At 41.3% G+C, this 12,014-nt stretch overlaps 1 protein-coding gene across 6 annotated transcripts in view; it reads right to left on the bottom strand.

Annotated features, from left to right (window-relative positions):
- asap1a (ArfGAP with SH3 domain, ankyrin repeat and PH domain 1a) overlaps positions 1–12,014 on the bottom strand; it is a 67,022-nt gene that overhangs the window by 37,678 nt on the left and 17,330 nt on the right. For 5 of the 6 annotated variants that reach the window (XM_053628077.1, XM_053628076.1, XM_053628075.1 and 2 more), the window contains one exon: positions 1,768–1,840. In XM_053628077.1, coding sequence (XP_053484052.1) covers positions 1,768–1,840 — 73 coding nt within the window. Of the gene's footprint in view, positions 1–1,767; positions 1,841–1,983; positions 2,170–3,092; positions 4,435–12,014 lie in introns of those variants that run through there. The other variant, XM_053628078.1, reaches the window with a different exon arrangement.

Here is a 12,014-nt window from a genome sequence, read left to right as displayed (position 1 = left end):
ACCACATGCAGTTTTACACTCAGGTCTTCTTTCGTGAACAGTGAACTAGTTCAACAAACAGACGTCATATAAAACCATAACGAACTTTCTTTTACTTTCACACTATCCGTCGTTACCCAGACGAGGACGGGTTCCCTTCTGAGGCCGGTTCCTCTCAAGGTTTCTTCCTCATATCACCTTAGGGAGTTTTTCCCTCGCCACCGTCTCGCTCAATAGGGATAAATTCACACACTTAAAATCTATATTCCGTGTTTATATATTCCAAATAAAATTGAACTGAAATTGAATATCTTTGAATAGCATTCCTCTTGCATTGTAGGCTTCAACTAGCCTCACTTTCAGATCCTCAAGCAGAGGTTTATAGAAACGGATGTAGAAACCGAGGCTGAATGAATCAGATAAAGTATAGAGAAGGAAGTCTGAAATAGTCATTAACCATAAATTCCTAATGACCATTCTTGACCTGAGTAATGAGTCCTAATGAGCCACTTCAGGCTTAATGTCTTGTGTTCTGAGACTTTACAAACTGGAAGAGGGTCAAAACTTTTGCACATCCCACAATTACAAGTTTATTTATTTATTTATTTATTTTTTACAATTTTCAAGTTCATCCAATGTAAAGTAAACGTGCATGGACATTTGTAGAAAAATGATAACGTTATTTATTTCCTAATACCTCGTTTTCCTATTAACCCCCAAGTCGTTTTTCTAGATCTTTCTGATTTCCACGTAATCGGCCTCCATGTTGACCTCGGTTTACGGATTTGGAAAAGTCTCAACAGACCGTGTTGCCTTGGAGACACAGATAAGAGGAGGCAGGTCTATGCCGGGTGTTCCTGCTGACTAAGTGCATTTTAATTTCCACTGCACTTATTTGAATAAAGATACGCTATGTGAAAGTCTGCGTTCGGTCAACGATCGGTGCTCATATAATTATTTATTAGGAAATATGCCACAGCACTGTTTTTCGAATCTGATCGGCCAGAAGGTGTTGATTAATATTTGTGAGGAGACATTTATTATCATTTTTCTCCACCGTCGCAGCTTTGTAACAGTCAAAGGCAAAGCTGTACCTCAGCATTTTCCACCACAGGAAAGTCTTCAGGACTTTTATTATTTTTTTTTTATGAATAAATGGAACATTATTAGTGTTGGGAATTTGCTTTTATACATTATGCACATCGTACTGGGTAGGGCCTCTCTTTGCTCAAAGAACAAAACGTTCCTTTACTATATTGGTCCATGTTGACATGATTGCATCATATAAAAGCTGCAGATTTGTTAGCAGGACTTTTATGCTGAAAATCTCCCACTCTACCGTATTAAAAAGGTGCTGTGTTGGATTCGGATCTGATGACTGGTGAGGCCGTTGAAGTGCATTAAAGTCACGTTCATGGTGCATCGCCACATCGGGAGCCATTATAAGGTGGGTAAATTAAGCTCACAAAAGGAAGTACATGGTCAGCGACAATAATTCGATCGGCTCTTGCGTCCCAACAACGCTCAGTTGGTATTAAGGGGACCGTTACGTGCGAAATAAAAAACATTCCCCACAACACTACACCACCACCACCACCCTGAAGTGTTGACACAAGGCAGGTGGGGTCTGTGGAGTTGATGTGACGCTGTTGATGCAAAATTCTCACCCTACCATTTGCATACTGCAGCAGAACTCAAGATTCATTAAGACCAGGTACAAGGCAAGCGTCAACTTTCTCAATTTCGGAGACGGCCGCATGGACAGAGAGACTGAGGTGTAGCTCGTACCTTGCCCCGAGTTGTAGATTGCTTTGACTGACTTCTTCACCTTCTGTAGAGCCGTTCGGTCCTGATCCAGCGCCTGCCGAGAGTGACAAAGAGAAACGAGTTTAAACACGTCTGTTAGCATTGCATCAGAATATAGATCCAAATCGGAATTGCCTTTTTTTTTTTTTTTTATTTCTTTTCTCTCCACAGACAACTGTTCGTTCGTTCAGGCCGCACCTTAAGACGCGACACGAAAGCATAGGGAATTCCGTCTTTCACTGTAACCATAGCAACAGGGCAAGATGCCTGTGTCGGACAACTTTTTTGGCCCAGAGAGGTGAACAGGCAGCAAGACAGACGCTCTCGAGTGCAAAGGCTTCTGTAATACCTACAGTTTCCATTAGACCTCCACCATTGAGAGGACTGGAGAAAAAGAACACAGATCTAATTACAGGCTAAATGATTAAAGGAGAGACAGAAAGTCAGAGGGAAATATTTGAAATCCCACCAACCTCCTAATGCGAGTAAATGTATGCAAAACCAAACTTGAACTCTCACAGGCTAAGTTACTCGGAATAGCAGTGGTGCAGTCATGGCACACAGCTGCTTGGCAACAGCGTGAACGATACTGACTAAATCCACACATGTGTCTTGTTCATCACATGAGATTTAAAATCCAGATTTAACCGTTAACCCTTCTGGAATAATCTCTTACTTTAAATCCTCAACACTAAAACACATTTGTGTTGCGTTTTTTTTCGTTTTTAAAATCCCAACGTCACATGTCGCGTACCTGCCGAGCGACTAGTGAAATAAAAGAAATAAAGAATACATTATACACAAGGTGACTTTTCCTTATTTACGGTCTGTCTGTCTCACACACACTCGTCTTACTATCCTTATGAGGACCTTCAATTGATGTAATTATTAATGCAACTAATTAACACTATGCCCACACTTACATCACATCTAACCCTCATATCAGTGACCAGAAGGAAACCTTTTGGCCATTTCATTTTTATAATAGCTTTTAATAATAAAAAAATATATATGATCCTTGAAATGTGCGATTCACATCCTGGGAATCAGCATTTTTTATTAATTACACATCTAATGCAATTGCATTGTTAGAACACCGGCGGTCCCAATCTGTGCAACCGATACAGTTCAAATATATAGAACACAATGGGTATGCTCTCTAGGACATGCATTATTATGTTATACAGTTACACAACCATGTCCTAATGGTTAAAAATAAATAAATAAATACATAAATTTAAAAAAAGAAGAAGAGGAGCTCTTCATCAGCATTTAGACGACACCAGGCCCACGCTGCTGCTACTCACAGTGCCCAAGAAGGCTGCAGATGATGGTCAGTTTAGCCAACTTTGGAGCTCTATTCCAGGTGAGAATGACCTCCGGTGCTGCTACAGAGATCATTATGTTTAAATCAATCATTACTCCCAGGTTAGAGACTTTGTTTATAACACTTGAGCGCTGCCGTGTGTGTACGTGTCCTGTCTCAAAATGCGGTGAAAACTCCCGCACGACGTTAAGGTGTGTACACGTCTGTAATGCGACTGAAACAGGAAATACTCCACACGTCTTAATTCCATTTGTGTTTACTTCGAGTACGACTTTAACCGGATTAAGGATCATCAATAATCGCCGACTACGTTGACACGGACAGCAGTAATCTAATTATTGACCTTACTCTGAGTAAGGTAATAATGTGATTAAGGTGTTTACATGAGTGAGTCGCTTTTAGAATACTCCTGTGATGTACCCGTTTTACATGTTTTAGAACATAATTAGATTAACAACCCGGGTCATTACGTCACCGCACCACGCCGTCCCTCCAGAATTTCACGTATCGACATACAGTCCGTCTTCGTTATGGTACCGTATACAGTTCTGGGTGTTTTTTTTTTTGTTTTTTTTACGAACGTTTTAAGTGCGGTTAATTATCTGTCATGCCGTACGTGCTAATAGACGACTGCTTGAAGAGGTGGGTGTGTCCTAAATCGCATAGTTACCGTCTATATAGTAGCCGAGATGCATGTATTTTTCCCCACTACAGGCCTATAGTAGGCAAGTATGCGGTTTGGGACGCAGCCGAACTCTCTTGCTCGCCGTAAAACGTAAAACTGCCGTGTGTGATCGTGTCCTGTCGCAAAATGCGCTGAAAACTCCCACACGACGTTCGTAATCTGATTACAGTGTTTACATGTCACTACTACACGTCCATCATGCGACTAAAACAGGAGTACTCCACCTGTCTTAATTCGATTATTGCGTACTTCGAGTATGACCTTAATCAGATTAAGGTAAGTAAAAATCGCTGTTTACATGCTAGTTTCTTAATTAGAGTACGGTCTTAATCGGATTAAGAGTGGATTACTGTTGTCCGTGTAAACGCAGCTACTGTTTACATGCTAGTTTCTTCATCAGAGTGTCATCTTAATCAGGTTAATATCGGATTATCGTCGTCCGTGTAAAGGTACTGACTGACTCCGGACATACGGCCAAAAATAACTAGAGAAGGCCTTGCGTGGCAATCTCCTGAGTCGAATCCCGCTGAATATTCATGGAGGATTCTTAAAATTACGAGTCCATCAGAAGAACCCCTGTAACCTCGGGGACACGAAGACGATTTGCCAAGAGGACGTTTCATTTTTAAACATACCTCTTTGTTTATGCTTAATAAGTGAATATGTTTGAATGAGCACGTATATATATATATATATATATATATATATATATATATATATATATATATATATACACACATATATATATATATATATATACACATATATATACATATATATATTACACATAACATATACATACACATATATATATATATATATATATATATATATATATATCCAAAGAAATGATGGTGTGTTTATTGGAAATGGAGATGCCCTGGAATTATATTAAATAACAAAAACAATCTGAATATTCAGCCCGTTTTGCCCTCAGCGTATAACAACCAAGTCAATCTGGACATCAAGAACGTCGACAGGGCTGCCTCTTCCACCGAGAAGTCAAGTTCATCTCGTTACTAATCTGTATGCCAGAACTACCGTTAAAGGATTCTTAAAACAAGAAGGAAGCTACTGAAGAAAAACCATTTCAGACATCTGACCTCGTTGTGACCTTGACACTGTTTGGCTCAATTTCAAAATCTAAAATCGGTTCATCTGCTGGTTACAAAAATTCCACATAAATCCTGAAAACTTCCCAACACTCGTACAAGAACGAGAATCTCGGAAGGACGGAAAACCCCCAAAAAATATGAGGTTGAGACAGAAAAACACAGGCGCAACAATTCTTTTTAAGTGATTCAGCTCATAGAGACGAACAGCGACAGCACCCCTTAGGCCCTGTTTACACTAGTGCGTTTTCGTAACTGTTGCTACGGTCACGCCTGTCGTCTACCCCACTCCGGCGGAGACTTCTGGAAACTCCGAAGAAGGCTGGCGTTTTATAAACAAAGGCGTGGCTCCGCCCACACTCGCCCCCTGATCGGGTCTTCTGGATCATCGCGCATCCTTCCCTGATTCGTCAAGCCCCCATCACGTGACCATTACGCTACCTCGATTATACACAACAACACGGAGACTGAACCTCGAGCTTGCTTTGCTGGTTTATCACACTGCAGCTGCTACACGCGCAAGAGGCGAGCTACGATTAGAGCGATCGCCGACAAATCTCATTTCAAGCGGCGTAAACCCTACACGGAACGCCGGTTCGGACCAACAACCGACTTCCCGTTTACACTCGTATGCGCATGACCACTGTGCATGAATGGTCATGTGACATGCGTTCTCGGTCATGTAGCGTGGACGGAGATCGTTTCTGAAACCCGCCGGAAACGCCAGCGTGGACGAGGATCGTTTTCATTTTTTTTTAAAAAACGCACTAGTGTAAACAAGGCCTCAAACAGGTTTTTTTTCCAAATTATTCAAAAAGACATCCTGAAATCAAATCTGCCTTTTTTTTTTTTTTTTAAACCATATTAGCTCATGTCCTTGCTTCATAAAATGAAGTACAATTAAATTAAATAAATACATTGTCAGTAATCTTCCACTAAAATGCTATGGCATCTAATTAGTGACTGAATTAACTGTAGAGTAATGAGTGAGACAAAGAAAAAAAAAAAAATTATATATATATATATATATATATATATATATATATATATATATATATATATATATATTTTTTTTTTTTAAACATAATTTTTTACACTTGGGACATGTTGAGATACTCATGACTTGAGCACACTTGAGCCTCGGCACGTGACTTCACCACCGACTGCACGACTGCACGACGACGATACTGAATACTCGTACTGAAAATGGATTAGTGCTGTTCTCTTTTATAATTTTTTTTTTTTACATGTACTGATAAAGGTTCAGCATTCTCGAGTTGTCTAAACTCTAAACCGCATGAATACGTACGCGTCAAACATTTCCCCCCTCAAAAGATATTTTCAGAATCATGCCAAGCCAAATCCCCCCCACCTCGGAGACAAAACCTTTCAGTTTTACTTCCCACACAGAGTGTGTTTTGAAATTCGCCCCCGATCTCCTTCTAAAACATCGAGCCCCGATGAAGCCGACGTCGACCGTACGGCCGTCGGATCCTGAAATTCGGCGAGGAGACGAAACGGGAGCGATAAAACGGCCGCGGGTGGAAGCGTCTCGTCAGCGAGCATGATGCATCGACCTCGGAGGCATGCGCTTAGCAGATAGTCCAGCCGTGCTCTGACCTGCTGTGTGTTTACATCTTAGGTTCAGTCTCAACACACCACTTCCTGTGAAGAGAGACCGCCAGGGGAGAAGGCAACAGAGCAAGCGAGCGAGTCGGAGAGAAGGCAGGATGCAGATGCAGAGTTGTGAACCGCCGATAGTGAAAACGCTGTACTGCAACATGCTCGCTTTGACCTTCCTGATGTAAACCGCGTAACCCTGCACCACGCGCAGACGAGACTTTACTTCCTTTTATATATATATATATATATATACATAAATATAATCTCACATCATTAAAAATGACAAGAAGTTCAAAAGGAAGTGAGGTGAGCAGCTGAGTTGTGTGTGAGGAAGCTGGCTGTGCTCCAGAGAACGTCCTAGAACAAACTCGTGACAGCCATGTTGGTTTATCAGGACACTGATAGCTTCCTGGATATCCGCAGGTGTCCGTTAAACTACGTTGGGATTGGGCGAGTAAACAGATGGAGTCACTGAACAGTCTGTATACACTGTAAAACAGCCCCGATGTCTAGATTTGAAAAATCGATCGATGCTGCTCCGCTAAAATCGTTTAACGTCCCTGTGAAGCACCTCGCGTTATCCGGGACATTTTGAGTGGCTCCTCCCCCTTTTGAAACAGAGCAACGTTTGTGTTTCTGAGCCGCTCAAGATCACAGCCATCACCTGTAGCCAAAAACACTAGTGAACGGTTCTATATTAATACGGCCACCGATATCGTTATCGCACTAAATACCAGGAAATATCGCGATACAGTTTAAAGTCCATATCGCCCGTCCCTACCGTATTAGTAGTAGAGAGAGACTGTACACAAGATAGAAATGCGAAAACATGGAGAATCTCATCAACACCTCCTATTGGTCAAAACCGGCTATGTCGAGTTCGCTACCTAAACAACTGGGTAAAGACGCAAATTCCACAGCGACGGTAAAGGACCGTCATTCGTTAATCATCTCATCAAATTAGATGATTTTTTTTTTTTTTTTACCAAGAGAAAAGCTACAACTAGACCAAGTCTGAATCCCTTTTCCACTTGTTCAGCATCACTCGCTCACTTCTGGTTGGTTGGTACCCATAACGCATCCTTCTGATAGTCGGTCCGCTGGCAGCCATCTTGGAATGGCATCGCTCTCGGCCAGTTCTTTTCATCCGTACGACACGAGCCCAGGCTCTTATCTACCGGAACGGGACGAGGTCCATGAACGACAAACGAATTTACAAAATATTTCAAAACACGGACTTGAAGTGGTTGGAAACGTCCGACAAATGCGGCATTAAATAACATAACGTATCCAATATCACACAATTACCACGATTTCTCATCAGGTTGCTTCATCTACTATGACGACCACGCAGTCAAAAAGTCACTCGGTGAAAGAGCGCAACGTTTTTGGTGATGTCGAACGTTTGTTTTCAGCCGTATTAGCTATATTATCAGTGGCCAGAATTTTAGGGACTTCCCTAACGAGACATCGGATCAATTTCCCAGAGTAGCTTCGGAAATAACGGTAACGGAGTGCGCGAGGGTATCTCGCGCCCACAAAAGCAATTATATCCACACACGATCACGCTCTTGACTAGCTGCGGCGAGGTACCGTGAAGTTGGATAAGGAGAACAGAGTGATGAGAACAGTCCTCGAGGAGAAAATGAGAGAGCGGCCTAGCAGGGTGTCCTCACCATCCAGTTAATCAGTGTCAGGACCATGGTGTAGAATGCTGCCACGCTTGATCTCATTAAAACCCACACATACTACTACAGTTGCCATGCCAACATCACAAAACACGACATCAGTTGCCATGCCAAAATCTCTCTAAAAAAATAAATAAATAAATAAACCCCAATTTGTTTGTTTGTTTGTTTTTTTGGTAGAAGACGTCTACTCGAAGTCCCGTGACGTGGCCATGACTCTGGCTTCACTGACTGTTCATAAGCATTTATAAACAGCTTCATAAGCGAGTTACGAGCGTGTTGTAAATGTCTGAACAGAAAGCATGATTTCATCTGTGCAGATGTTTATAACCGCAGTCTTTTTATTATTATTATTATTATTATTATTATTTATTCCAGTCATATACACAATATAGATTCACACATTTTAAAATAAATAAATAATGATTTCATAAGCAGGAGAAACAGAACATGCAAAGCCGTGTTCCTTGAGGAACTTACTGGCTGTGCGCTCCATTGAGAACACTTTTTTAGTTCTAGCTCAAATGTCTTTTAAAAAAAAAAAAAATTCAACTGTATTTAAAATTTAAAAAATAATAAGAAAAAGATGATGGCACCCATTTAGGAATGGCTGTCTCCTTAGACATGCAAGATTATGTAAATCTGAGTGTAAGGTAATGTATTGCTCGGGGCTTTTAATTTGTAAAATGTAAATTAAGACTCATTCTAAAGCGCCACATGTTTTTTAAAGATTCAACAGACAGTCTTCAGTGAAAACGGTGAAAATGTCAGCCACGTGGAAACGGGTCACGATCTCTACAAAGGACATTAAACAAGTGATTTGTCGTCCTGCAAATATACACTATATAACCAAAGGTTTGTGGACGCCTGACCATCACACCTACGTTCTTATCGAATCGTATATACAGGTTTTAGAGCAACATCTGCTTCCATCCAGATTTCCATCCCATCTTTACTTCTGAGAGACTCCGCCTCTCTAAGATCCTCTTTTCACACCCAATCATCTTACTGACCTGTTCCCAATTAACCTCATTACTTGCAAAAGAATCCTCCAGCTGTTTCTTTTTTTTTTTTTTAAACTAACACTTACTTTTCCTGCCTTTTGTTGCCCCCCCCCCCCCCGTCCCAACTTTTTTGAGACGTGTTGCGGCCATCGAATTCAAAATGCTACATTTACTCAGTTTAAACCGTCGATTATGAGGATATGACGAAGAACATATAGGTTTGTGAGATTTGCAAATGCTGTTTATATTTCCATTCATTTACATGGCGTCCCAACTTTTTTGGAACTGGGGATGTCAATTTGGTATCGATCGCAGTCCTTGACAGAGCTACCACGTAGAATTTGTAGCAGAAACTGACAAATGATTGGCCTTTTAGAAGACTAGAAAAGCTTCAGTAAGACCTGCACACTCATCGCCGTGTACACAGATGTAGGTCAGCGGGAAACTGCAACAACCGGCCACCAGATGAAACACGACACCCTCTCCCTCTCTCTCCCTCTCTCTCCCTCTCTCTCCCTCTCTCTCTCCCTCGGCGAAAGAAACGGCACACTTTAATGGCCGTGTGTGGAAAGCGGAGTGTTTAATTCCAAGAAAAGTGCTGAGGCCAGAGTTTATTGGCTGTTGTGAGTCAGAGCCGAAGAACCACTCCACTACCCTCCTCGGCTTTTAAAGCTGCCAAGAAGGGAGAAAGCAACACATTTTCCCAGCGAACACTGACTACAAAATCAACACGACTGAGAATATCGTCACGTAACACTGACTGAACTCGGAGCCCTTGTCAGAATCAACACCGCCGAGACGTGCCAAAGCATTCGCAGGCTCAGCGAACAAAACGCAGGGTTCCGGATAGAAATAAATAAATAAATAAATAAATAAATAAAAGCGGCTCGTCGTTTTAACGATGTCGTGTTTATTACGTATCCATGGTAACGGACGTTCTGATACTCAGCCCGGAATGTTCGAGTCTTCTTTAGCCCTTAAGATTTTATGGTCTCCGGCTAAAGTCCGAATCAGGAACCGCACACTTCCACACAAACACACACACACACACACAAACACACACAGAGTCAGGTGGGGATTCCCCAGGAAGTTGAGGAAAGCCAGTGCATACCTGGGCCGATGATTCTGGCTGAATGGAATATGCTTCCCCGAACACACGATTAAATAAATAAATAAATAAATACATTTTAAAAATGCCTACATCAGGTAGAGAAGCCATTTCACGCACATCTTCGTTTTCATTTATAAACTCTCCAATTTTAAAAGGGGAAACAAAACAAAAAAAAAAAAAAAAAACACGTCCCATCGAACATACGACGTGTTCTTAACGGATACAAATATAGATACGAATAGGAGGAGTACTAATCGCGGGTTTGTTTGTTTGTTTTTTTTCTCTCTATGAGAGACCTTTTGCGAGGTCTCTGATAGACCTCGCGGTGATCCCTTGCGAGGTTTGGATTTTTAATGCCAAGCTGTGAGATATGAAGCTCACGGGACGAACAAAGACAACGTTCTTTAAGCTGTGCGATGCATTTAGAGCATCCTTAGCAACTGCCTGGTCAGGGTCCTGGTGGGTTGGGTCTCATTTGGGAAACGCAACCAATGAAATTTTTTTTAGAAAATATAGCCGGTATGTACAATCGGATATCAACCGTGTGAAGCCGTTACGAACCGGAATGATGTACTTGAGGTTGAGGAATTGTCAGCGTTTCCCAGGACGCAGAGTTTGTTTAATTATTTATTTTGAATTTAGTGTGGTTCAGGCCACTCTTAATTTGGATTGAAATCTAAATACGGATAGATAGAGGCATTGTGTGACACCTCTACTACTATGACTGTTAATCTTCCTTTGTAAGACTCACATTTTTCATAAGGAAAAAAAAAAAAAAAAAAACCCAAAAATCAACAATGAGCCAGATGTGGAACATACAACATCAGCGTTCTTTACTCAATCTCAAGTCCAACCCTTAACCCAAATCAGCACAAGAAATAAGTAGGTCACTCTGACCACACTCACAGTGTTCGCTTCTAACGTAAACAGATTAACTCATTTCACATGACGTGAATGACTAAACACTCAAACGGCACACAGCGTGTCCGACCACGTACACACAAAACCTAGTCCGGACCAGCAGTCAGAAGAGATCGAGCACGGCTACGGCGAGGAGAAGGCTGACTGCGACGCTTTTTTAAACGAGAAGGGTCCTGAAGAGATCGAGTTGAGGCTAGGGCGGAGACAGGACGAGAGCTGCAGCACTCGAGATTCCACAGGAAACGTGTCCCAAAAAGAATGCGCCATGCCATCCTCAGCCTTTTCCTGAGAAACCGTCAATTACATAACCAGCGAGTCCCAGAAGCCCGGAGTCACAAATATGAGTTTAGAAAGTGCACGCTAATATCGGCACCCTCGGAAAATATGAGCAAACAAGGCTCTATTCTCGATGTATAGTTGAACCTTTTGAATTTTTTGTTCAAAAAATTCACAACACAGGTTTATATATAAAAATATATATATATATATATATATATATATATATATATATATATATATATATATATATATATATATATTTGAAGTATATTCCCATTGACATTTTACTTTTTTTTTTTTGTACACTTTGGTGACTAGGAACAGGAAATTGTTCAAGCATAACTTAACAGGGGTATAAATATGAGGTAACACACAGGCCAAATTCCCTTAGTCATTCATAACAATGGGTAAGACCAAGGAATATAGCTGTGATGTGCGGCAAAAGGTTGTTGAGCTTCACACAATGGGAAGTGGATATA

This window comes from Ictalurus furcatus, chromosome 7 (genome assembly GCF_023375685.1).
Source record: "Ictalurus furcatus strain D&B chromosome 7, Billie_1.0, whole genome shotgun sequence".
NCBI classification, from domain to species: domain Eukaryota; kingdom Metazoa; phylum Chordata; class Actinopteri; order Siluriformes; family Ictaluridae; genus Ictalurus; species Ictalurus furcatus.
This window is presented reverse-complemented; position numbering and strand designations above follow the sequence as displayed.